This window comes from Aspergillus campestris (assembly GCF_002847485.1).
Source record: "Aspergillus campestris IBT 28561 chromosome Unknown P168scaffold_3, whole genome shotgun sequence".
NCBI classification, from domain to species: Eukaryota; Fungi; Ascomycota; class Eurotiomycetes; order Eurotiales; family Aspergillaceae; genus Aspergillus; species Aspergillus campestris.
Window position 1 is genome coordinate 1,780,773 of NW_020194338.1, and position 25,712 is coordinate 1,806,484.

Consider the following 25,712-nt stretch of genomic DNA (forward strand, 5'->3'; position numbering starts at 1 on the left):
CTATTACGGCGGCCGCGCTCGCTTAACTCACCAGTCGCAGGCGGTTTCCGCCGGGGGTCTAGGGCTGTTTACACCCTATACCCTATCAGGCTTAGACTGTTCTGCCTGACGGAGGAAGTGTTCTTCCGTCCCGGCTGGATTCTTCTAGTTCTTCTTTTTTTTTTTCTTCCTCTATATAAGTTCATCTTTCCTCACACTTACTTTGATAATTAACACAACACAATGCTCATTAACACCTCAACTACAGCACTGTCTGTCTGCAACTAACACTGGTAAGCTACCACCATCTTCCCTATACCTTCTTACATGATGCCGTAATTTGCGATTGACCCAGTGTCTGTGAGCTCTCGCCGGAGTTTCAATGCAGCACTGACGCATGATATTTAATTCTTACATATTCTGATTCCAACTTCACACTACCTTGTTATCATCATCATCATTTGGTGTCCTGGACTAACATGTTGAAGATATTATAGGCCTGGAATACTCTTTTCCAACTCATCCATCGCATCGGCTACCTTATGGTATGTATTATTGTGTTTTTTTCTCACCCCCCGCCTATGATTACAACTTTGCACTGCCTAGATAGTATATGATGCCTCTGGCAATGATATTACTAGCATTATCACCAAGATCTCTGAGGGCTTGATCTCTACCATATTGTTTTACTCATCGCTTTTTGAGATGTGTGCTAACGTGGTTGAATAGGTTGCCTTATATGATAGTTTTATATTAATGATATGATTATATTGATTTGCCTATATTATTTCTTGTAAGACGTATTGTGGTTGTTAGGTGTAATACGGACAGTGATACGTAGTGGCTTTCAACTCCATATGACTCATGCTTTTATCTACCATGCCCAACTACAACTTTATTTGCTGGATGGAATACCGTAATTAAAAGAGAAAAAAAAGTAAAAATAGCTATAAAAGACCGCCGTAACCTGTCGTGAGGTCTGTCTATATCATTATATGCAATCACCCCTACGAGGATCCCCCGCTACCACCTCCCTGCATCGACGGCCCTTCCCGACTCAACACCCACATGAACACGAATTGCACCACGTAGGCGTAGACAAATAGGAACTGCGTGCGACGGTTGCGCTGCGACCGCGCCACCGTGTGCATCGATCCCGTGCGCATCGACGTGTCGCTCGTCGAATCCGGGAGGAGTACGTACTTCAGAGAACGGAGCTGGGAGCCAGGTTAGCGGTGGACGTTATAATACTTTCACACCAGTTCAGGGCGACTTACCAGGAAAAACGCATTAGCTAGGAACGTGTAGATGAACACCACCCACCCAACCCAGCTGTTGGTCCCCCGCCCCGGGGTCAGCACCTCGGACATCACCAGCGTCGCGATGATCCCGACGAACTTATAACCCGAGTAGGCCACCAGGTCCATCAGCTGTGACTCGTTGTTGATGCTGAGGATGTACATCGCCAGCTTCAGGCAGAGGATCTCAAACACCATCACCGCAATGGCCGTCGTGGTGATCGAACCGAGAAGCTCCGGGTGGAAGTGGCCGCGGAATCCGGCCAGCATCGCAGAGAGCAGGATGTAGGTCACCAGCGCCATCACCGGGATGTACATGTCGGGCGAGTTGAGGTCATCGCGCGGCGGGAGGAACATGGACGAGTACTGCTGCTGCGAGATCTGGCCATTGGGTCCGGTCGAAGCGGTGGTCAGGCGGGCTTGCTGGCGAGACCAGGGTTTGTGCCGCCAGGGGAAGAGCACCAGACCCAATTTATTGAGAACATAAGAGTTGGAGACGTTGAAGTAGTGCTTGAGAGCGGGGATCGACACATAGCGATTGATCTGGAGACAATGCACGTCAGTTGGGGCCATCCACTACCTCACGCTCGTACGAGTGAAATCGCTTACGTTCTGCTCCATGTAATCCTGACCAGCCGCCATGGCCGTCTTTCCCATCTGGAAGCCCATCTGCGCCGTGGGTTCGTTCATGAACCCCCCCAAGTCCTGGGAGTACGTCCCACTTCCACCCTGCGCCGGGGCTGGCTGGTACGGATTGCCATAACCCGCCATCTGAGGCTGTTGTGGGGCTGGCGGAGGGGCGAACGCATCATAGGCACGGTGGACACATGCTGAGGCACTGGATGGTGAAGTGGAGGTGACTGCGCCGGGGGTGGTGCGAACGACTGGCGGTACATTTTTGGATCGATCAACTGGAATCGGGAGAAAGGACAGATACAACACGAATCCACTGAAAGATGGAGACGGCAGCAGCTGATTTATCGCTGAAAAAGAAGAGTTATGGGGTAGGGTGAGGAGGAAGAAGAAGGGAAGAAGAAGATCAGCAGGGGAGAGAGAGAGAGAGTGAGAGCAGGAAAGTAACGTGGCTCCCGAGTCCGACAAGCTTCGGCTTCCGCCCGCAACCCATTCAGATATTACGCTGTCATCTACTTTCCCCACATCTTTCGCCTCCTTTCTCCTTCTTACGTCGTCCTTTAATATCCTCTATACAATTTATAATCTCTAATCGCATCATGTTGGAAACGTTTGAAATTTTCACCACCTCAGGGGTGGTCCTCTGGTCCAAATCCTACGCTCCTGTGGGGTCCCATGTGGTCAACAGCCTGATCAACGACGTTTTTATCGAGGAGAAGACGCAGCAGTCTCAGGTTCCTGGACTCTCTCCTGCTTACAAGAAGGAAAAATACACCTTGAAGTGGAAGCGAGTCAAGGAATTCAATCTCATCTTTGTGGTATGTAATGCGACTCCGGCGCCACCCCAATCCTCGACCGCTAGTCTGACCTCATCTTGCGACAGGCCGTGTATCAGTCCTTGCTTCATCTGGGATGGATCGACCGACTCTTGGAAAACATCTCGACCCTTTTTATCGATCTCTACAAAGACAAGCTCCTGGGTAACCGCGTGAGAATCACCGAGTACCCCTTCGACAGGTACTTCGACCAGCAGGTCCGCGAGCTGGAGGACAACACGGGCGTGGTGCCCCGGGCAGTAATCACCAGCGAGGATGACAAGAAAGACCCGTTGGTCTCGTCTGACAATGGGGGTCCCCCGCCTCCTCCCGTCCCCGGCCTCCTCAGGGCGCAGCTTGATGCTGCGCCGGGTGGGACCTCCGATGAGAGTACCCCCCCTCAGTCTCCGGACATTTCTCGATCATCGACACCGGTGGCGAGCCATATTCTGACCGCAAAGGGCGGTCCGGGCGGTCGTGTCTCCCGCCGTGCGCGCAAGGCCGCCAACAGCGCCAATGTTTCCTCCGGGGAGGAAAGTGTCCGCAAAGGAAAGGCGACGCCGAAGAGCGCCAAGAAAATGCGGAGGTGGGATGCGGATGGCCTTGCGGATGAGGACGACGGCACGGTGCTCGACTACTCCGCCCCCGCGGACGACGCTGCAGCCGCCCCGGCAGTGGAGGCGGTCTCCCAGGATTCCTGGGGCCGCCGGACCGGCAAGGGCCAGTTCGTTCTCAAGGATCTGGGCGACGAGGTCCATTCGATTCTGGAGAACGCCGACCAGGAGAAAGCCAAGACGTCCTCGACGGGCTTCGTTGGCTCGGGCTTCAATGCGATTGGCGGCATGCTCCGCGGCATTGTGGGCGGCAAGGTCCTGACGGAAGCGGACCTGGAGAAGCCGCTGAAGACGATGGAAGACCACCTGCTGCGGAAGAACGTTGCGCGCGAGGCGGCGGTGCGCCTGTGCGACGGGGTGCAGCGGGAGCTGGTGGGCAAGAAGACGGCCAACTTCCAAAGCGTGGATGCGGCGCTGCGCCTGGCGATGGAGTCGTCCTTGCGCAAGATCCTCACCCCCACGTCATCGCTGGATCTGCTGCGGGAGATCGACGCCACCACGTCGCCCACAAGCAAAGGAGCTGCTCCCCGGCCGTACGTGATTTCGATCGTGGGGGTGAACGGCGTGGGCAAATCGACCAACCTCGGCAAGATCTGCTACTTCCTGCTGCAGAACAACTACCGGGTTCTGATCGCCGCCTGCGACACGTTCCGGTCGGGCGCCGTGGAGCAACTGCGGGTGCACGCCCGCAACCTGAAGGAGCTCGGCGCGCGCGAGACCGCCGGCGACGTGGAGTTGTACGAGAAGGGGTACGGCAAGGACGCGGCCAACGTGGCCAAGGACGCCGTGGAGTACGGAGCCGCCCACCAGTTCGACGTGGTCCTGATCGACACGGCCGGCCGTCGTCACAACGACCAGCGGCTGATGTCGTCCCTGGAGAAATTCGCCAAGTTCGCTCAACCCGACAAGATCTTCATGGTCGGCGAGGCCCTGGTGGGCACGGACAGTGTCATGCAGGCGCGCAACTTCAACCAAGCCTTTGGCACGGGGAGGAACCTGGATGGCTTCATCATCAGCAAATGCGACACGGTGGGCGACATGGTTGGTACATTGGTGAGCATGGTCCACGCGACGGGGATTCCCATTGTATTTTTGGGAGTTGGTCAGCACTATGGGGATTTACGAGGACTCAGTGTTCCCTGGGCGGTGAACCTGTTGATGAAGTGATATTCTTCTTGAGTTTTATAATTAAATGATTATACCATAATATGTCGTCATTGAGTAGAGGAGCCTCATATAGTATCTGTATATTTATCTACTACGTAGTATACAAGTTGTGTACCTGAAATACGGCTGAGTCATATCTTACATCATCCCCGCATTCCATGACGCTTCGCTGGTCTCGATTTGATCGCCGCATCGCAAACTTCTTCTCTCTCTCTCCAGTCTTCACTTCTGCCTCTCTTACCCTCCTGCGGATTTCTAGTCCTCTTGCCGAACCGCCTTTCTGATACCTTTGAGCGGACAGGTCCAATTGTCTCCGTGGTCCGGGGCCCTCCAACCATCACCTTGGAGGCGGCCGTGGAGCCTCGAGTCGCCAACAACTAAGGGTTTGAAACTTGCCTGTACGCACTGCGAACAGTCGCCATGAAAACTACCGAGAGAGATCAGTTCGCTCGGCGACACTCGTCTACCCTACACTATCAGACTTTCGACACCCCGCCACCCAAAGGCCGGGGAAGGCCCACCTCGCGCCAGTCCGCATCCTCCGATGGCTATTCGAACCACCCGCAGAGCGACCCGCACGATGACCACCCGCCGCCACACTCCCCGTTACCCAAGATGCAAATGGCGGTGCTGGCGATGATCTCGTTGTGCGAGCAGACGGCCTTCAATTCCATCAGCCCCTACTTGCCGGACATGGCGTCTTCGTTCCCTGAGGTGGAGCCACGGATGGTTGGGATTTACGTGGGGACAATCGCGACCGCGTTCGCCATCGCGCAGTTCGTCACAAACTACTTCTGGGGCTGGCTGTCTGATCGGGTGGGCCGCAAACCCGTCATCCTTCTGGGGACCATCCTCACGGCCGTGGCCTTCGTCGGGTGGGGCTTCTGCAGGACCTTGACACAGGCCATTGCGGCCCAGGCCTTGATGGGGCTCGTAAATGGCAACCAGGGCTTGGTGTCTACGTGTCTGGGTGAGATCACAGACCGGAGCAACCAGTCCCAAGCCTTCACCTATCTTCCCGTTCTCTACGGGATCGGGGCCATCACGGGCCCCCTCCTGGGAGGCTTGCTCATCTTCCCCAATCTGCCGTGGGGAAGTCACGCGCCAAACCCATACCCGTATCTCGCCCCCAACCTGGTGGTGGCGGGGATGCTCGTGGTTGACTTTGTCTTGACGGCAATCTTCCTGGAGGAAAGCCTGGACGATGCCGAAGCCTTCCCGAAATTGGTTCACGAGAGGGTGCACGCCCTCTACGCATGGCTGTGGCAATTCATCAGCTACGCGAAGCGGGCCCGATTCGTGGAGCCGCCGCACGTCGCCGGCTATCGACCGATGCGAGCGTCCGACGAAGCCGGCTCCGATCACGACAGCGAGCTAGACTCGGCGTCCGAGGCATCCAACCCGCAGGACACGCCCCGCGAGTCCCTAACCAGCAGCGAGATCCTCAACCGCGACACCGTCCTGCTCCTCGCAACGTATCTGATCTTTGCGCTGTGCAACGTCGCCTTCAGCGCGCTCTTCCCCATCTTCTCGCAGGCGGCTCCCCCAACCGGCCGTGGCCTGACGCCCCAGGAGATCGGCCTCGCGCAGGGTTTCTCCGGGCTCGTGACCATCCTCTTCCAGGTCTGCCTGTTCGGCAAGCTGCGCGAGAAGATGGGCAACCGCTGGTCCTATCGGATGGGGCTCCTGGGATTCGTCATCTCCTTTATATTGATGCCGTTCATCGGCTACAAGGGCCAGGACGGTAAAGCCGGCCATATCACGGCCAAGACCGTCTGGATGGTAGTCGAGCTCTGTTTCGTATTGCTCATCAAGACCATCGCGTCCGTGGGCGGTCTAACCAGTGCTCTCCTATTGGTATGTTCTTATCTCTCCCACTTTGACCCCACAAATGAATATTGAATAAAATGCTAACAATCAACAGATCACAAACTCCGCCCCCGACCACGCCGTCCTCGGCGCCCTGAACGGCCTCGCCCAGACCCTCTCCGCCGCCGGCCGCGCCGTGGGTCCCTTCCTCTCAGGCGGTCTCTTCTCCCTCGCGACGCGCATCAAAAAGGGCGAAGCCCTCGCCTTCGGCGTCTTCGCTGCCGTATCCTTCGTCGGATTCGTCATGAGCTTCGGCATCCGCGACCGGTCCCTCGAAGCGGACGGCTACGAAAGCGGCAGCGACAGCGATAACTATAAATCCGATGACGATGACGAAAACGAAGCCCCGGCTCCGTGATGGGCTACGCATCAAGGAAGCGATCTATTGATTTTCCCGTTGTATACGTATATACCAGGAGAGAATAGATCAGACAGACTGATTGGGGTCTGAGGTGGGGCGTAGTAGGTAGTAACGTTTACGACTTTCGACGAGATTTACGTTCTTTTGTCTGTGCCGAAAGGCACTTACTTTTTCTTTTTCTTCTTCTTCTTTTTCCTTTTACTTTCTACTTTCCTTTTTACTTTCTTCCGGAGATGAGGATGTTGTTGGATTACGATCCTCCTCTCTGAGCACTAGGAGATTTTGCATAAACGGTGTTTAGAATTTGTATTTTATAAACTTTTTTTTTCCTTTTACTCTTTTCTCTTTCCCTCCTTTTCCTTTCTCTCTCTCCATTCATATCCTCCCATCTTTTTTATTTTTAAGTTTAGGGGAAAGAAACAGACGACACTAAAAAAGGACGAAGGAAAGAAAGATAGACAAACAAGTCCTCGAGACGAGACAAGACAGGCTCAGCGAACCAACCTGACTGACTGACTTTATAGAACGAAACAAATTCCCAACAACAAACTCAAGAACAAAGCAAAAGCAGAGGGGTACAGTGACAGAGAATACACTACCAACATGTCCTGTGTGTGTGCCATGTACAAAAGAAAAGAGAAAAAGAGCAAGAAAGCAGGTGGATGGATGGATGGAAGACAGGCTTCCGTGTGTTGATACCTACCTACCTACCTGAATGCCTTAGGGAATTGAATAGACACTACAAACATGACTTCTGATATTCAAGACCTGGCTGAAAAATCCTATTCTTTCATCGCGTTGTGGTCGGTTTAGTTATCATGATGGATAGGATACACACTGTGAGATGAGTATGGAATTATCAAAAATGCACGATGTGTCGTGTAGATAAGAGGGAAATAAGAGAAAAGAAAATATTAAAGACTGTATGTGCGCCCAGCACACAAGAAGACAGAGCTATCGGATTAACTAGACAATGACGTATCTAGTCTAAATCCTAGCCCGATCTATCTATCTACTGCCTTCAACAGTGTAGTTAGTATAAATTATACAATAAGCCACTCCCTATCCAATCCAATCAAACCAATGAACCCGACTTGACCAACAGCCTAACAGCAACAACCATTGAATAACACACGAAACAAAACAAACACAAACAAAAAATACAAAATACAATGCAATCACTTCCACACCCACTCAATCACATACATGAACGCCTCCCCAAGATACCCCGGGAGCAGCAGGCCCAAACCCTGAGCATACTCGATCATCTCGGTATCCGGGCCTTGCAATGCGCGGAAGCGTTCCTTTTCGCCGTCGCCGGCCCGCACGCCTATCCGCTTGTCGATCGCCGTGCGGAGCATTTCCTTGCCGGGGGTGACGAGCACGTAACGCGCTCCGCTGGTGGGGGGCTGCGCTGGGAAGGATGGTCTGGATTTGGGGTAGTGTGGGCTTGGGAGTGGGCTTGGGATTGGGCTGAGTGGGTTTGCGGACGGGACGGGCACGTAGGTGATGGTTTCTTGGCGGTCGGGGGTTAGCCAGGGGATTGTTGCTGTGGAGGTGGTGCTGTCGCTGGTGGTTGTTGTTGTGGTTGTTGAAGATGTAGCTGTTGCTGATGCTATTGCTGCCGCTGTTGTGGGGGAGGGGGGCCGGTTGCTCGATGAGGCTGAGGCTGGATTGTCGACCATTGCGTACTGGATGTCTGCGTCGAGGGAGAAGAGGATGAGGGTGTTGGTGTCTGAGTTGAGCTTCATGCGGAAGGTGGTGAAGCTGCGCGGGTCGAGGTAGAATGTGTAGCTTGCGGTGATGTTGATGGGACGCGAGCTGTCCAAGTGTCGGATTTTGGAGATGGCTTGTTGGCGCGCAGCCGTTGGGCATTTTGGTTTCACGGCGAGAGACTTGGACTCGCGTAGCGAGACGGATGGGATGCAGTGGGGGAGGTGGGCCGCCAGGCCATTGCTGTGGCATTTGTCGCTGCAGAAGCGGAAGATCTTGCAGGCTGATGGGAGGTCAGTGATGGGAGGGAATTAGATACTGGGGAGGGGAGGGCTTACTGTTGCATAGGACCGTGGTGGAATTCGAACAGTGCTCGCACCGTCCTGGCTCGTGCAATCCCCACTCCTTGCGTTCTGCGGCCAGTAACTCCCGCCGTCGATTCAGTGCCGCGATCCGTTTCTCGGCGTAGCTGATTCGTGTCCGAGATTGATGCTTTTCCGGAGTGCGACTGGCCATGTGGACAAGTTGCTTGTAGGCGAGGATAGCCTTGTCGATGGAGTCTAGGTGTTCACGGGAGACGCACAGTGCGCTGAGAGCATCGAATGTCTCAGGGGCTTCGGGGCCTTTCACGACGAGGAAGTCCTCCACCAGTGTCTCGAAGAGCTCGGACGCATCACGGTTGAGGCCCGCGTCCATATAGGACCTGCCCAAGCGGTGGATCACCCGGAGGGCATCCGGATCCTGGGAACGCTGGTATTGCTCAAGGACGTCCTTGATCTCAGCGGGGAAGTCGAAGTTCTCAGAGGTCTGCAGATATCGCACCACAGCGTCTCTGGTGATAGGGCTGGTGATGCCGAAGAAGGTCCGGCAGTGGGGAATTGTTCGGCCGCTTATCGTACGGGACTCCTTGTCGAATCCAAGTTTTTGATACAAAAGAGATAGCTGGTTCATCGCGTTTAGGGTTGTGGCATTTTGTAGTCCAAACACCGTGTCGAGGGCGGGGACCGCCTGTTCTAGAAGAAGGAGTGCGGATTCGAGGTCTCCGAGGAGGACCTTCAGAGAAGCAAGGTCCTGCATGCTGCTCAGAGTTTCAGGCGCATTGTGTCCAAGAGTTTTTAGTCGACCGGCAAATGAGCGTTCATATAAAGCGGATGCCTCTGTGGCATACCCATCTCGTTCACAGAGGGCACCGAGATCGTGTAGGACGGCAAAATTCTTGGGGTGGTCTCTTCCCAGTGTTCGTTTGTAGAGCCCCAAGGATTCCAAATAGCATGCTTCTGACTCGGCCGGCATGTCGAGGTTACGATAGGCCTGGCCCAGAGAGTGCAAAATCGATGCCCGTGACAACCGATCTACATCGAGGGCCGGTGCATTGTCGAGCAGTCTCAAGGCATCGTGATATTCAACCACTGCACCTCGGGCGTTTCCGCTTTTTAGCGCTGAGTCGGCTCGTAGTCGTGTCGTGAGGACTCGGGAATGAATATTTGCCGCAGCCGATTCGTCTTTCACTCGTAAGAAAAGCAGCGCGACCTCATCTATCGAGAGGATCCTTTGGCGGCCAGAGACGTCGTGAATGACTACGCCACCGGGCAGGTGTTGTAGGTGAACAAGGATGTTCTGACTCCCCCGAAGCAGGGCAATGTACTCTGCATCGGAGATGGGCGAGGGAGTAGCTGACTGCCTGTCGGCGGCCTGCAAGGGCTGCGAATCGACGGAGTTTCGTACGCTTTCGATGGTATGCAGCTTGTCTTCGTTCTTTGGGTGCCTCCCTACTAAGGAGAATCGGATGGTGTTTGCTCGTTTAATCAACCGTTTGCCTTTGTTTGATGTGGAGCGTGACCGTGATATCCCTGACCTAACATAAGTTTGAGATCTTGGTAAAGGGTCTGGAAGCGTACCTTTAGGGCTCATGCGCCCAAAAATTCTCTGGAGAAGAGTTTGTTTTCGTGGTGACAGACGTGGGTCGCACGCAGCTTCGTTTTTCATATACTCATCCCCTGTGTTGGCTAGATGGTTCCGGTGATGCTCATCTTCCTCACACAATCCCTTTTTGGGGTCTGCTGCCATTAGATCGTGAGGGACTGTCGGCAGTCAGTGTCATGTTGAGACCACAACAAGTCGTTCCTAGTTTCCTTACCGCTGGAGGTGAAACTCGCATTCGACTGCAGGACATGGGCCCCTAGTCCGCACGCTTCGAACTGCTGATAGATACCGTGAGGCGCGTGGACTATGCTGGATCAGTATTATGGAAGATTAAGTCCGTTGCGAAGCCTTACTCCTTTCCAGGTCGTACAGCCCGGCGAAACTTATTGCAACCAGCTCGTCTTCGTCGCTCTGGGACGTTTCTGGATAGGGTTAGTGCAAGTACTTCAACGCATGACAAGGGCGCAGCATACTTCTGAAAGACCACGAGTCCCGTATCCGTCGAGCCCTCTTGGCGAGGGTCTGCTCGCCATTTGGACTGGCGGTCATGGAGATTCTGGACCCTAGGGAGCCCTTCTGGCCAATGCTGGGACTCCGACTGCGAGCGGCACTGGCCGTTGTGTCTCGAAAACTGGCATCGTCCCGTGGATCGTTCAAGATCGGCTCATATCTAAACAGAGGTTAGGCAAGAACGAGACGACGCGGGTCCAATTCTAGGCAAAACTGACGAGATGTTACAATTTTCTCCGCAATTCTTGCAATCGACGAAGGATGGCGTATCTGTGCAGGCGGGTTAGACGGCTTGGAGAAGATAGTCAGATCCCTAGAGACTTACCCCTTGGTCTCTCGATTCGCTCGTCTTCAGGCCCAATGGCAAAATGTCTGTCGCAGTGGCCGCAAAAGAACCGGATCGGTCGACAATCGAAGGACACCAGTCGCTTTTCCATGCGATAGCCCTTGGTGATCAGACTGCAGTTTCAGTCAGCATGGACTGCCCCGACATGGTGACAAACAGAGAGCTTTACCGGTCTCGGGTCATCACATAGACAGCGACAGCAGCGCCAGGGCAAAACCTGGTCAGGTAGTGTTGTTTTAATTCGTTCCTATGGATTGGTCAAATCAACCATCGTCCATACATCCGCAGGGTGGGCTTCAATATACTGTGAAGAATAGACGGCGTCGCAATCCGGGCATTTGACATCCACGGCCCCGAGGGTTGCTCCGTCGTCATCTCGAAATGGTGGGAACAGGCGCAGTGCTTCCTGGAAGTTCTCGACACCGGGTGATGGGTCCTGCGCGTCTAGCAAGGCACGTGGGCGCAGGTTAGTTCTGCCGTCTGGAGAGCTCCAAATACAAAGATAGACAGGGGGCCAAAAGCATACCGTCGACAGACCTGCCTGACAAAGACAATAGGACATCTGAAGCCCGTAAAATCAAGGGCTTGGCTCCTAAGCGTGTAGAAGAGCCGTGGGGAGCGTCTCCAAGGACGATTTGCTTTGCGAGTTCCTTTTTCGCTTCACATTGTATCGATTGGTTGTTATCAACGGCGCCCCTAGGAATAGTTAGTGCCCATTCATCCGTATCGTACGTTGGTGTCGCCAAATTGGAGGATCGCACCGGTCAGTGGGCGGCGACGCGCCCTGACTGTAACCCATGGTCGTCATCGCGAGAGGAGAGAAGACACGACGACGAAGGGGAGACAAGAGAAGCAGCAACCCGAGTGCTTACAGTGTCCTGGAGGATCAACACAAAAACACGAAAAAGAAAGTCACTGTCCTGGGAACGGGTGAGGCGTCATTTTTGAATAAACGGACGATCTGGCTGTATGTAGGAGAAGCCACCAACGCACATATGCGGGTTCAACGGTGGACTCTGTTCTTCTCCATGGGGACCGACACCAGCAGGCCAGCGGTCAACGGGCGTCCCGCATACTTTCTTGTTTCAAGGAGAAATATGGGAGGGAAGATTTCTGGGAGCCCACGCTTGCCATCCCTCGCATCCCAGTGGGCCAGGGGAGAGCAACCCCCATTGGAGACGAGTCAGGGTTGAAACTGAGTTGATCGAGCGATAGGACACGCCCTGGAGACGCGACTGGGATGTGATGGCAGGGCCCAGCTGGTTTGCGTCCGTCCCCTTGAGCTTCCATGGTGCCCAATGCGACCACTTGGTCGATCGACTATCGAATTATATCGGACCGAAACCAAGCATTATTGCAGGCGCCAGAGATCCATCCCTCTGTTCCTTTCTTCTGTCCCCTCGTTTCGCTCCCTGGCGCGACGCTGTAAACACAGTGCCCCTTGCGTCGAAGGCCCAGAGATTCATCCAACTCCTATCTTCGCCCTGTGATGGCCCTTTCCCCCCTTCCCTTCCCTTCCCTTTTCTTCTGCTATGCGCCTCGTTCTTCCATTCTTTCCGACCGAATTCTTTCCCCTCCGACTATGGAGTCACATTCTCTTGGCTCAACAGTTGTGGCATCTCACCTGTCATCAGCACTCATCTGATTCGGCAAACAAGAGACCATATTGCAAATGATCGGCGTCCGGAGCTGCATCCGCAACTGACATGTCACAAGGTGCTCAGGCCTGACCCAATAATTGAGCAACAATGCCATAGTCAAGGCAATAGTCAGTTGTCACGTCAGGATGGATCTCGCCAGCAGATGATCACCCGTCGATCCAGTTAGAGGTCTGGGTGATCCTCCTGCGTCGAACTTGTAGATGACGATGGATGTGGTCCGACGCAGAATAGATGCCCGGATGCCCCACAAGTGCTCACCTGGTCAGATCCATGGAGCATCGCACGAACATATTGGACTTGAATGGCCGAATCACGGTGTGAATGGGTGGAAAGTGGAAACAAGTGTCGGACTGCAGAACGGTTCTAAGACCGATACCACATATAGTCAGTCAACAACCCTGTACTCTTTCTCCACCGACCAGCTCCTAGCCCGATATCGTTCAAGCTGGATCCACCTGATTGAACGATTTGTCAAGCAGCGACGATGAACCAGCCACACATAAACTCGACCGATGGATTGATTGACTGCTAAATCGATCAATCAATTAGATTCTCCCTCGCAACGTCAAAGTCAAAAACCAACGACATACGAAGTAGAGTCCACCAACAACCCAAGATCGATCCGACCAGTCAATCAATCATCCATCGATCAACCCCCATTATCAACCACCACTGCCACCAAGTTCAAATACACCTTCGACTTCCCTGCATCCCAATCAAGCCACTAGATTTCCCCAGAAACTCTGTTCAAAGCTATCGGACCAGCCTGTAAGGCAAGGAAGAACACCGCTGACGTTAGCCAGAAAGCAAAGCAAGCAGCCAGCGCGAGGAGACTAACTATACTTTAATATGGGAGAGTTTATATTCCCGCATCGTCCGTGTCCTTGTCCTTAGCGGAATTGGCTGGGCTGGTAATTGCGATTTGCAAGGCTATCAATTGATAGTGGCAGAGTGGTGGAGAGTGAGTTTATGGTTGTTTTGTGAAGGGGAGAGAAGGAGTGGAAGGACGAAGGACTGGTGGGTGAGGTGAGACAAAGAGAATGGTTGCGCCTTCTCTGATGCTTAGAAATAAACCATGCGTGGACTCGCCATCCGACCTTGTAGGACCTTACAGGGTGTTTGGAAGGGGGGATAATATGAAGTTAATACAGTGGTTTCTATTGTTATCGTTCTGTTGGCTAGAAACTAGAAATCGTAGAATAAGGTCAAGGTCAAGATCCGCACATATAGCATCTGTTGAACTTGCTATTACTACTATGAAATAACGACAGACTCCATACCATGCATATCATAATAGATAAAAGGACGCATCAAAAGCCAAGAACAGGTACCGATCTAAGCACGGAAAAGGAGACAAAGTACTCGTCGACAAGACAGGTCCGTTGCAGCACGTGAATGAAGGCTTATTTTACTCCAAGTAAATGAAAATTGAAGGATTGTACATAGTGGGTATCAAAACTGGATCGACCCTGGATGAGAATCCGAGGGGAACGCTCAACTAACATATAAAAAGGAGATGACGAAGGAAAAGAAAAAAAAAAGCAAACGTATAAAACATACAGGCTCCTGCGTATAAAACAAGTTTTTGCCATCACAAATAAAAAAAATCCCAGAGAAGGGCGATGAGAAAACATGGGAAAACATTAATTCAGGGGGAAAATCGTGACTCGCTCAAGCCCATCTCCAGCCTGCGTTGGCCGCTTCCTGGCTGGAGATGACCGAGGAAGCTAGCTTGCTTTTCTTTGAGCGGGTACTGCTCTTCTTGAAATGCATGGAGAGGCCGATGCCGCGGGTCGTGTTCTTCTGCTCCTTCATGAGCAGCGCGATGGCAGCGTTGGCGTTGATGCCATCGCCACCGTCCGTGACTTTCAGCGCCCACTTGGCGTCTTGCTCCTGGAAGCCATAGTCCCGGACCATCACTTCGATGGCTTGGTCGACGGGGTCGCGGACTTGTGGTTGCCACGAGTACGAGGGGCCGGCTACTGCTGGGTGGGGCGGCGGCTGAGTCGCCAGGGGAGCGTGGTTTGGAAGATACTCAGCAGACGAGGAAGAGGAGAGGCTTGGCGGCGGGGGCGAGGATGCCATGGGGGGTGCGATGTTGTGGGCAACGTACGACGCGGTGGAAGCGGATGGGACCGGGGGCGGCTTGTCGTAGGGAAGACCCTCGAGGCGAGTCATGATAAACGAGTAGCTGGATATAGGGCGCTCGTCACCGAAGGAGATATCGCGCGAGGTCTGTGGCCGATTGCGTCGGTCACGGAGCTGATTCGCGTAGATCTTCTGTCTCCGACGGTGACTGGGCAGAGGAGTCATGTTGATGGCAGGTTCGGTGCCATTTAGGGAACGGCTGTCGCGAGAATTCGGCCGACTGGACGAGCTGGAGCTAGATGAGCTTGACACGGCCAGAGACTGTCGAGTGGGGTGAGTGGTATCCGGTATGTAGGCTTTCCGCACGGCGTCTTTGAGGAACATGGAGCGGCTGATGCCAGATTCCGGTTGTTCCCACCGGGTCAGCCCCATCGCTTGCGCTTGTTGAAAAGTATCCACGGGATTGTCGACGGGACTGATGGACCCCAGGTTCAAGACCGCCGTGGGACCCAGCGTGAGGATGTAGTAAGTCCACTCCTCTACAGAAAATGTATTAGCATGAGGTCAAAAAAAAAGGGGAAAATCAACGCCGGTCTACTCACCCAACAGAGCTTCCTCCTTGGCCGGATCGTTGTCCGGCAATCCGTGCCCTACAAAAACCCCGGCATCACGGGCTTCCTTGCATCTTCCATGGATCGGTTGCAGGAGCACGCCCAGACAGGTCCAAATCTCGGTCATATCATACTGCTGCTCGGGCGACAGGCCACCCGGATTTCCTTGACCGAATCCGTCCGGGGGCTCGAAGAGCACGCTGTCCATGCCGAACGGCTCGGTCACGGAGCACGCCATGAATTGGTGCCGGGTGCGCGCCTGCAGCCCGCCACGGAGCCAATCCAGCTGACCGTCCGTGTCAGCCTCCCGGTTCTTTCCACAGCCGAAAAGACGGCAGAAAGTCCAGATCCTCCAAAAGGCGTCGTCAACGGCCGCGGCGCGCGCATCGCTCGCCCCCGTCAGCCCCTGGACCGTCTCGGGCCGGAGGAAACCGCCACACCGTGCGAGAAGAAGGGACTTGAGCTGGGCCAGGGTAAAGATATCCTGTCCGTACCGTTGCAGGTAGAGGGACGGCGTATAATCGGGCACGGGCGCATCGGGGTCGACCAGGATGTGCCACTCACTAGCCCAAGGAGGACTCATCTCGCGGAGCTCCCACGCGGCCGGGGACATGGTGTATAGGGCATTTTTGACCAGGTCTAGCTCGCGTTGCTTGAACACCCGGTAGAATTGCTTGGATACGAGCGCGAGGTGGAAGAGGTCATCAAGAGAGCGCACGTTCTCGAGAAACTGAAGCGCCACCTTGTCAGGGATGCCGGCGGGCATCGTGAGCTTCCGGCGGGATGCACCGACCGCCGGAGAGAATGTTGAACCCTTAAGGGCGGAGTGGGTAGGACCGCCGGCATCCAGCTCATACACCATTTCGAGGCCCATAGCGTAGTCCATCTCCACACGGCCACTCCCGCTCCCAGACTCCCCGGGCACCTGTTTGCTGGATGCGACGAAGATCTTTTCTTCCGAACACATTGACTGCACCGACTCGATGGGCCTGTCCGTCCCGGCAGGGCGTTCTCCGTGATCGGGCTCTGACGGTTGGGGATGTTGGTTGATCTCCTCCTGTGGTTCCGGCACGGGCTGGTCAGACTTCCCCCCCGTTCGTCCATTTGCGGGGAGGGCCTGAGTGTCCAGGCGGGGGAGCTTGAGACGTAATTCTCGCGCATGCGACAGGGAGTCCGGACTCCACGGGGCTGTTGGGGTGACGGATCCGGACATCGTGGCGGTCTCGTGGATCGGTTCTTTGTCCGCTTCCTTTGTCGTCTCGCCGCCCGCCTCTTTGTTCGTCGACTCCGCTGTCGCCAGATCATCCTCTTCCTGGATGGATTGGGTCTGAGGCCCCGGAGTGCTGGCCGAGCGCACATGCGAACGATAGTACTTTTTGCTGAGTCGTCGCACGGCGAGGCTGAAAGAAGGCGAGGTTGGGCTGCGTTTCTTGACCGGCGAAAAAGTTTCCGCCGAGCTGGATTTGCGCGTGACCTTGACTTGGATCTGGGCCTGGTCGACGGGAGGCTTTGGGGCCGGCCGGCTCGGCGTGAAGTCTGTGGTGCACCGACTAATTTGCAAGGGTCCGTCCAGGACGTACACAAACTTCTGGGGGTAGGGGTTTCGATCCGGTTCGTGGTCGGTCAGCACCGCCAGCGTGTCTTCCAGTTCGCGGGCCGCCTGGGAGAATGTGGGCCGGTGACCCGTTGGGATATCTCCTTCCGACTGCGTTCGGGCGGCGGCGAGGGGCCCACCGTGGCCACTGGAGGTGGGCCAAGAGGAAGGGTGTCGTGGTTTGGATCGGATAGCCAAGGGAGGCATTTCGGATGATTCGGGGAGGGGAGGGAGCGGCTTTGCGGCTGTCTCCGGCGAATTGAATCTGGCGTGGGAACGCGAGATGGCCCGTCGCACGGCCACTGGGTCGGAGGTCGAGGAGTCGGAGCGTCGTCTCGTCGAGCGGCGACGGCTGTTGGGCGGGTCATCGAAGACGCCGGCCATGGTGGGTGAAAAGACCGTATACGAATTTGGCAGCGGCTTGCTCGGCGACAGAGTCGGCTCTGATTCCACACTGGTGACCGACGAGCGGCGACTGTAGCACGACGACGCGCTGTCGGGGACATCGTCCGAGAGGACGGAAGAACAGGTCAGGCCGGCCGAATTGATGGGTTCGTGATAACTGTGGTCGATGTCCTGCGAGCTGACCTGCGTCGTGACGTGAGCGAGGGACTTCACGCCGACATGCGGCTGGAATGTGAGCTCCGGGAAGAAGCGGCGCCATCGCGTCCCCGACCATGCTGGAGGCTGCTGACCCGACAGCAACACCGGGGAAATCGAGCGGCCACCTTCGCCCATTTCGTTATCAATGAGCCAGGAGTCATCCTTGGACATGTTATGAACTGCGAGAGACGACTTCCGACGCATCACCGGTTCTGATTGAGTCGAACTGGGCAACGACAGGACGCTCATGTCTGAGATACTCCTTTCCGAGATGCTCCTTTTCGAGATACTCATGGTGGGCGGGTCAAGACTCTGGGCCTGTTTCGAGATAAACAGAATCGCTGGAGAATATCGAGGATGCAACCCAAGGCTATGCCGTTCTCTTTGTACCAGAGTCGTCTTGTTTCATGTCATTGATGTAAGTAATCAGTGTTCTGCGATAGGCATGGGTTCCACGCTACTTCCAGGGAGTGTCGGAGCTGTTTTCTTTCGTCTTTATTGTTCTTCGGTTCGTACGACAATGCCACCGTCGCAGTATGCCTTGCTACTTGTCCCCGACGAAAGCCTTCTGGCTGATGTAGGGCTCCAATGGTCGGGAGGCTGACGGGAGAAGGTTCCTCGAACCGGGGCGATGATTTGGGTGGTCTTTGTTTCCCTAGGATGGGCGTTCGGACGATGAAGCACGACGGAGAAAGGATCCACGAGACCGAGAGACTAGAACAGATTAGACCCAGTCCAGGAACGGCACCACCATTAATCACGGACAGGAAGGATGAAGAGGAAGAAGCTCAGGAATCCAAACGAGGAGGCCAGAGGCCCGGTGGGTAAACTGGGTATAAGAAAGAACTCGGGACACGTACCATCCTCCTCCGACCATAATCAGAGCTGGAGGGCTTGGTCGATAAGTAGGTAAGGTCATGACGGACCTAACCAAGACCTTGTGGGGCGCAGTGAGATCCTCGTTCGCAGGGAGGGAATTGAATCCATCCCGAGCCAACGATGCAAGGGCTTTGGACTAAGAACTGTACTGGAATTAGTATAGTGGCAACGATCCTCGGACGCGGAGAGCATTCACCGGAAGGCAGACTGATTGGTCCAAGCGTACGAGTTTGTCCACATCCAGGGTGTCAGAAGATAGCGTCGTGGGCATTTTCCTTTTCCTGTGTGGCCCCCAACTATGAACTATTGAAGTCTTTGAACTTCTTCAGGGGGGGCGGAAAAGCGGGCCATGCCTGGTGGCCTCAGTGCCTGGGTGCTCAGGTTGCTCAACCACTGGCTGTCATCCTGCATGAAACTAGACCGAATCCCGTCACATCACACCTCATCCTCCATCCCTTCTATTGATCATGGAATAGCTGATTCGGATCCGGGAGAGGATGGGAAATTTCCGGACTGGTGAGACGGTCGAGTTCAGCGCTCATGATTTCCAGCGTGATTGATACATGATGCCATTCAATTCATCGCAAATTCCTAGATTTATTAATAGATTCTAGATGTCTTGCCCGGTTTGATGCATGGTGGACGCCCATGAGCAGCTGTCGCTTCCCCACCCCCTGCAGTGGAGTTCTTATTTTGGGAATTCGAGAATGCGCCGGCCCGGCCATACACAGTCACTGCAGTCAGATATGGAGGACCCACCATGTGTCCTCATGCTGCGCCTTTCGGCTTGGATCGACATCGTATCTCTCCCGAGTCGGCCAAAAGGGCACAATACTGCGCTAACCACACCAAACGGCACGCTAGCTGATCCTAGGGTCTGGGGGCGAGACGGGAAGGGTAAATTACGGCGCCCAGTTGGGGGGGCTGTGTTTGATGCAGATTGTACTGCATACTGTGCAAGAACGCCTGGACTCTCTGTTGATCCTTGCTCTCCGGTTCACTGCCCGTGGGGCGAGGATATCTACATGACAATTTGGTTCTGGGCATTGGTTTGGAGTCTTACTCTTCTGTATTTCGTCTCCCTAATACCCCAAATGACTCCTATTCCCATCACTGTGATTACTGATTAGTTATGCACGGGGTGGGCACGGTAAGCTCAGACCAGCAACTTCCACGTTACCCTCATGCAAATCAGTGTGGGGAACATGACCAGTCGGACACTGCTCGCCTTCTGCAGGATGGGAATCAGAAGAAATTACGCTTCAAGATTCGGGCTATTTTTCGGCCCCGACACTAACCTCCCTCCGGAGTAGCGCATGGCCCCGTCTCGAGCAGGGTTCTCTCTGGCATGACTAAATGCTACCGATCATCGTAGTATAAACGAGGGTGGGGGGGTGATGATAGCTCGGAGCTAAATAGGGCTGTGTCTGACCTCAGCCATAAGAGCTAACAGAGTAAGTAAATAAGAGCAAGCGAAATGGTAAGGCAGACGGCGGGTCCAACACCACCAGCCCCACGGCTGATGCCATGGAGGGTGTCATCATCGTGGAATGGGGGTTGGGGGCAAATTGGCTTGGACATGGCCCCAAAAACCAACATCATCTTGTCCGGGATGGCATCACCGTCGTCTTTATCCGGTTGATTCTATCGTGAGATACGATGCCAACCACCGAAATCAATTATCAGTTCCCAAAGGGTACTCCCGAGAATGGATACACCTGTTGCCCCGTCGGACCGGGCAAGTTTTCGACACCGACAATGTCCGGCCTAAACCTTAGGTCCAACCGGCTATCGTGATATTCACGATCGGCCAGGATTTCATCCTCCCAGTCTAGTCGCCACTACCAACCAACGCGGTTAGAGAAAAAGCAAATGAACTAATCTAATCACACAGGTAAATGAGAGACCAACATGGCAAGATGTTACAAATGACCTCGTGGCCTACCCGGGCAAAGCCATATAATACTACTCGATATGCACCTCTGACCACTTGACCAAACCACCACAGACAGGATCGTCGAGGAAACTCGTCATTACTCTCTTCCCCTCCACCACTCGAGAGCACTGCGCACCACAGCACTGCACTCTCGGGCGACTCTACCGGGCGTGAAAATCCCTCTGCCCCCTCCCTCATTGAGAAACCCACAACAGGGAGAAGGATGAAAGACGCCCGTGATCCAGCACAAACCTGAACAAAGCGTTTTCGAAAATGTAGGGGTCAGTCATATCACCCAACCGAATCAGGTCATCAATAATCAATTCATACGATATAGTAAAGATTAGTACAATAAGACCTCGCGTAGTAGCTATCCGTAATATAGTAGTCATCATGTCATACCTACTTTAGAAAGTAAGGTAGTGATATTGATTATAGTGGTGATTTTAGCCCCAACCTCCCGTATCTTCCAACAAAAGAATATTATAGTAACGGGTAAAAAGTAGGTAAAGACAGACAAGACCCTCTACGGATTCACCCTCTAGGTAGTATTTTCCGACATCAACAAACTAACCCTCCAAAGCTCGGATGATCGGCATAAGCGATACTTACGCACATGTTTGTCTAGTGCTCACGCGAGAATACTGCGGCCCTCTTGGAGGTACTACTGTAGGTGGGGATCCGATTGGGTCGTTTAGATTGAGGATTATTCGCTGCTGACGAAGACGGTGGATGGTGGTGGGGGCGTTTTTTAGATGAAGAACGGGGATTAGGTTTATTTATGGATACTTTTTTTATAGTGTTTCGGGGCTTTGGTATTAGGTGTGGCTAGAAGCTCGTTGAGTGTGAGGATACGAGGTTAGATGGTCCTTGATGGTGGATATACGAGAAACACGGTCTGTCTGTCGACAATATATTGTATACGAACTCTAAGGATATATTTAGGCTATGTCTTGGATATCTGTCCTCGACAAGAAGAAAGGTATTGTTTCATAGTTCAGCTCAGATAAAAATATATACCATACTATACTGCCCAGAGTACGAAGCCGAATGATGTCACCAAGCCGGGGCATTAGAAGATATATCCATCCCTGCACTGGCCACACAGTCCAGAGACTGGCAGACTAACAACGTCATATCAGCATCTCGTCAGTCGACACGGACTCAGCTCACTCACGCTGCTCAGCCTGCTCAAACTGTGGATTCTCCCGCCGTTTCCGCATGGCCGGGTGGATCTGACTGCCCTGGGCCTTCTCTAGCTTAACGTGCTCCTGGAGACGCTCGAGGATCGCCGTCTGATGGCCTAGTATGCATAGCGTTAGTAAGGACGCGATTCACCAACTGACTATACTGTGTCAAAGCTCACCTTCTGACTCCTTAGAAGCAGACGGAATGTAAGACTCTCTGGAACAATATCCGGATTAGCTGACCGCATCTTTAAACGGACGGAACGGTTCAAAACTATACCGAGAGGCGTCCGTAAGCGTCCGATACTCAACTTCGATTTCTCGAACGTTCTCTTGCAGCAGCACCATTAGCTTATCCATGGTTTTCTCAACCTGCGCCTTGCTCGCGCGCTCGGAGCAGTGCAGATCGCACCGGACCAGTGTCTTCTCCGGAGCCAGCGGCAGCAAATTAATCATATACCACCATCGCGTGCCGTGAATTGTAGCAACCGACGTAGTAGGGAACAGCGTACAGCTGCCTTGTCGTCGTTGAAAGCAATTGATCAAGTTCGCCAGCCACGGCGTTGGCGCAACCTCTTTTTCCAGTCGTTGGGTGTCCAAGTGCAGCAACTTGACTACATAGCATCAGGTATCATATCAGCACATACATACTCCCGTAGTTCCCCACAAGCAGGATGGCAAAAGACCCACCTCCCAATTTCCAATTGAAAGCCCCCTCAATAGCCCCCCCAGCCACCCAGGGAGAAGTATTCCGCGACACAAGCCCACCTCTCCCCGCAAAAGCATCCAACAGGCCCACATCCGGCCCCTCCACCGCCGTCACGACCTCCAAATTAACAAACACAAACCCGGCGCCACTCGTCACCGCGCTGATCTGGAACAAACCGTTCTGCGCCTTATCAAAGCTCGGCAGGCCATCAAAATGCGGGGCCTTGATCAGCGCGCCGAAGGTATTGTAGCTCCAGCCATGGTAGCGACAGCCCAGCACGGGCGTCGACCCGCTCTCTTTCTTGGTGATCGTGTAGGCACGATGACGACAGACGTTGTGGAATGCGCGCACTTCGCCGTCTTTACCGAGGATGAGGAAGAGGGGGAACCCTGCTAGTGTGAAGGACTGGTAGTCGCCTGGTTTATGGAACCGGCTGCGGTGGGCGAGGCAGATCCAGGTCTGTGCGTTGGGTTAGCTTTGGGTTGAGAGGTTGTGTGCTTCTTTTCTTTTCTTTTCTTTCCCTTTTCTGGTGATGGAGGGGGCATACTTTGCTGAAAATGGCCCGTTTCTCTAGCTCGAAGGTCTGGGTGCCTACGAGCCAGTCGAGTGGGAGATCGGGCTCTTTGAATACCCCGTGGGTTGACGATTCTGATGCGTCTGAGGTAGATTGAGTGGTCATAGGCTTTCTGGAAAAGAGCGGCTTGGTGCTCCAGAGTATCGGTCGTGACCATCGCTGATAGAGGAATATAAATCCCGCCAGGAAAGCCAGCAGAATGGCACTAAAGCTATCCATGATGAATGGAATATCAAGGGGTTGCACCGAACGACCGAGAGACTTGTTGGTCTTGAGCTACTGTAAACCTCGATGGTCGTGAGATGGAGGACACGTCGCGGACTTGAGGAAAGCTTTAAGCAACTCGACGATGCTGGACGATATCAGACCTCAGAAGAAGGCGCAGATCATCATCTCCGCCATGAATGACACTGACAGTTCTAGGCCCACCGGGACAGCTGGAGACAGCAAATGGTAATTGCCCCTCATCGTGTTGCCAGATCGGGAGGGGTTTTCCAGTGGCCGTTTTTACTTATCTGTTGTACTTTGCGGACTTGGCTCAAGTTGATACTGTCTAGTATGTATCGTTCCAATATCAATCTGGCAAATGACGGCGTTCATTTTTATCATATCTAGGACCTGAAAAGATACAGTGCTACTCTCAATTTTCAAGACTAAGTAATTGTGACCTTCATGATTCCTTTGGGCTTATCTGTCTGTTACGCAGCGGCTTCGACGTGTCCAGGATACTCCTCTGACCCCGTCAACTGGCCAGCCTTGGGGGGTGCTTGATCCTCCGCATGCTGCTGACAGACCATCTCAAAAACACGGTTTTGATAGTCTTCACGGGTCAGTTGATATCATCTAAGGATTCTCAAAGAAAAGGTTATGACAGAAATTAACGAGGATATACTAACGAGATACACCGTTTTCTTTCTCCGGATTGAGAATACCCTCGGTGTAAATTCCCATTCCAAGATTGTGCTGGGCTTTCTCGCATAGCTCAAAGTCCTCCAATGCCACCTGGCGCACAAACTTATAGTAGTCTTCGAACTTGTCGCCGGACTCCATATGGTAGTAGTCGAACTCCATACGGGTCACAGTAGGATCCTCGGTGGGACAAACGCGGAACGACGACATGCCCCCGCCGTACACGTTCAGCGTGCAGTTGGGGAAGAAGTATAGGAATAGCCCGTCGTCCGCCTTGTTGGGATCGGCGATGTGCTGCGAGAAGTTCTTGTGGTTGTGCACCATGTACGTCGTCGGCGGGTAGTAGACCGAGAAGGACGGGTGCGTGTACTGGCAGTGCAGGCACTCCTGGTAGCCGTCTACCATGGTCTTCCAGTTGAAGCGTCCCTCGTAGCTGATGCTCCGCTTGTAAGGTAGCCGCGTGAAGTCCACTTTGGACAGAAGTGGCTCCAGGTCGGGAAAGAATTTGTCGAAGCTGGGAGCATCGTCCGACACCGTCGTAAAGACTAGGCCGGTGCTTGTGATGTGGAAGCGATGGGGTTTCTCCTGCGGTTCCTTGTCAGACCGGCGCATTTAGCCGTTCACTGCACCTACCGTTTTGGCGCACACCACCTGGATCTCCTCTGCTTCTGGAACAAGTGTCTCCCCAGAGCTTCGAAAGGCCTGAATAGGCTGCTGAGCCACTTCATACTCGATTCTCTCCCCAATGTTGCAAAACCTGGTGACTGGGCCCAGAAGATACCATGACTATAGACGTATGAGAAGAAAGATATACCGTACAACTTCGAATCTGATAGACTGACCTTCATGAAGACCGCTCTCTTTTCAAGCTGATACAGCTGGGAGCTGCAGTACCAGGATGCTGGCAGGGTGCGGGCGAGCTCAGACATGGTGGTCAGTTATCTCAAACTGCAGATTCAGACTGAAACGCATTGAAAAGTCTGCTTGTATGACCAGGCAGTAGACAATCAAGTCCATTGTAATGTCGATTAATATATAGTCCAACGGCCCGGTGTCTATCTCCTGTAGGTCAGTCTGAGGCCATCCCGGTCATCCAGATCTCCCATTGGCCAGGCGTATCATTTCCTGAAGCGGTTACAAGATCCCGAACATCCTTATGTGACTGATGGATTGATCAAACCTGAGAGGAAACAGCTTAAGTTCGCTTTTATCTCGAGACGATATATGGCGCTGTTTGGAAGTTGGAACCTATCCAAGGTGTGTGATACGAGCCATGATAGACCTACCGATGTAGGCTGTTCTGTCGACACTAGAGCACAAAGTAGGGTCCGTGAGCTTTCTCGGGGACTTGAAGACTAAGCCTTGTATATCTAGTACGAGTGATGATTGTAGTTTCGTTGGAGATACTCTGGGTTGGTCCTAATATCAGACTATTGAGTCCCGACCACAAGACATGGTTATTCTCGCCAAGGCATTGACATAATACCTGCTCAGATCCACGTCAAGAACCATGCATATTCGACAGCATACTCAATCTGGAGTATCAATACCAATCTGAGAGGTATAGCATATTCTATTGAATCGGGTATATATGTGCCTTGATGAGTGCTGAACAGCGACGTCATTTTCGCAGTTTTGGTCAACGGATGAAATAGGTATCACGCGTTCCACGTACACGGAGAAGCTCAAATGCCTTCCACCCATGTTAGTAAGAGTAAGATAATCTCTCACGA

The 25,712-nt window shown here is 53.5% G+C and overlaps 8 protein-coding genes across 8 annotated transcripts; 3 read left to right on the forward strand and 5 right to left on the reverse strand.

The window, feature by feature from the left end:
* Positions 1-930: 930 nt before the first annotated feature.
* P168DRAFT_303035 (protein transporter YIF1) lies at positions 931-2,358 on the reverse strand. The gene is made up of 3 exons (XM_024838712.1): positions 1,887-2,358; positions 1,257-1,820; positions 931-1,196 (listed from the first exon to the last, which is right to left on the reverse strand). The coding sequence occupies exons 1-3, from the start codon at positions 2,046-2,048 to the stop codon at positions 987-989; spliced, it is 936 nt and encodes a 311-aa protein (XP_024695368.1). The 5' UTR covers positions 2,049-2,358; the 3' UTR covers positions 931-986.
* A 67-nt stretch (positions 2,359-2,425) lies between these two features.
* On the forward strand, positions 2,426-4,541 carry P168DRAFT_249618 (signal recognition particle receptor subunit alpha). Its single transcript, XM_024834178.1, has 2 exons — positions 2,426-2,728; positions 2,794-4,541. The coding sequence occupies exons 1-2, from the start codon at positions 2,510-2,512 to the stop codon at positions 4,504-4,506; spliced, it is 1,932 nt and encodes a 643-aa protein (XP_024695369.1). The 5' UTR covers positions 2,426-2,509; the 3' UTR covers positions 4,507-4,541.
* Positions 4,542-4,926: 385 nt separating this feature from the next.
* On the forward strand, positions 4,927-6,733 carry P168DRAFT_232121 (MFS transporter; the record flags this gene model as incomplete). Its single annotated transcript, XM_024833309.1, has 2 exons — positions 4,927-6,363; positions 6,431-6,733. The coding sequence occupies 2 exons, from the start codon at positions 4,927-4,929 to the stop codon at positions 6,731-6,733; spliced, it is 1,740 nt and encodes a 579-aa protein (XP_024695370.1).
* A 1,181-nt stretch (positions 6,734-7,914) lies between these two features.
* P168DRAFT_295735 (tetratricopeptide repeat protein) lies at positions 7,915-12,027 on the reverse strand (the record flags this gene model as incomplete). Its single annotated transcript, XM_024838062.1, has 12 exons — positions 7,915-8,732; positions 8,788-10,299; positions 10,348-10,530; positions 10,587-10,676; positions 10,726-10,794; positions 10,846-11,042; positions 11,101-11,152; positions 11,208-11,341; positions 11,398-11,475; positions 11,534-11,672; positions 11,737-11,924; positions 11,990-12,027. 12 exons carry the CDS (start codon positions 12,025-12,027, stop codon positions 7,915-7,917), a joined length of 3,498 nt encoding a protein of 1,165 aa, XP_024695371.1.
* Positions 12,028-14,560: 2,533 nt separating this feature from the next.
* On the reverse strand, positions 14,561-18,079 carry P168DRAFT_316757 (uncharacterized protein; the record flags this gene model as incomplete). Its single annotated transcript, XM_024840047.1, has 2 exons — positions 14,561-15,516; positions 15,580-18,079. 2 exons carry the CDS (start codon positions 18,077-18,079, stop codon positions 14,561-14,563), a joined length of 3,456 nt encoding a protein of 1,151 aa, XP_024695372.1.
* Positions 18,080-18,226: 147 nt separating this feature from the next.
* Positions 18,227-18,662, forward strand: P168DRAFT_118516 (uncharacterized protein). Its single transcript, XM_024832606.1, has one exon. It carries the CDS (start codon positions 18,374-18,376, stop codon positions 18,611-18,613), a length of 240 nt encoding a protein of 79 aa, XP_024695373.1. The 5' UTR covers positions 18,227-18,373; the 3' UTR covers positions 18,614-18,662.
* A 2,767-nt stretch (positions 18,663-21,429) lies between these two features.
* P168DRAFT_325601 (putative iron-sulfur cluster-binding protein) lies at positions 21,430-23,549 on the reverse strand. Its single transcript, XM_024841030.1, has 6 exons — positions 23,044-23,549; positions 22,478-22,955; positions 22,068-22,401; positions 21,967-22,004; positions 21,778-21,903; positions 21,430-21,724 (listed from the first exon to the last, which is right to left on the reverse strand). Exons 1-6 carry the CDS (start codon positions 23,287-23,289, stop codon positions 21,657-21,659), a joined length of 1,290 nt encoding a protein of 429 aa, XP_024695374.1. The 5' UTR covers positions 23,290-23,549; the 3' UTR covers positions 21,430-21,656.
* A 225-nt stretch (positions 23,550-23,774) lies between these two features.
* Positions 23,775-24,917, reverse strand: P168DRAFT_288678 (RHO alpha subunit C-terminal catalytic domain-containing protein). Its single transcript, XM_024836846.1, has one exon. The coding sequence runs from the start codon at positions 24,589-24,591 to the stop codon at positions 23,962-23,964; it is 630 nt and encodes a 209-aa protein (XP_024695375.1). The 5' UTR covers positions 24,592-24,917; the 3' UTR covers positions 23,775-23,961.
* Positions 24,918-25,712: the final 795 nt, after the last annotated feature.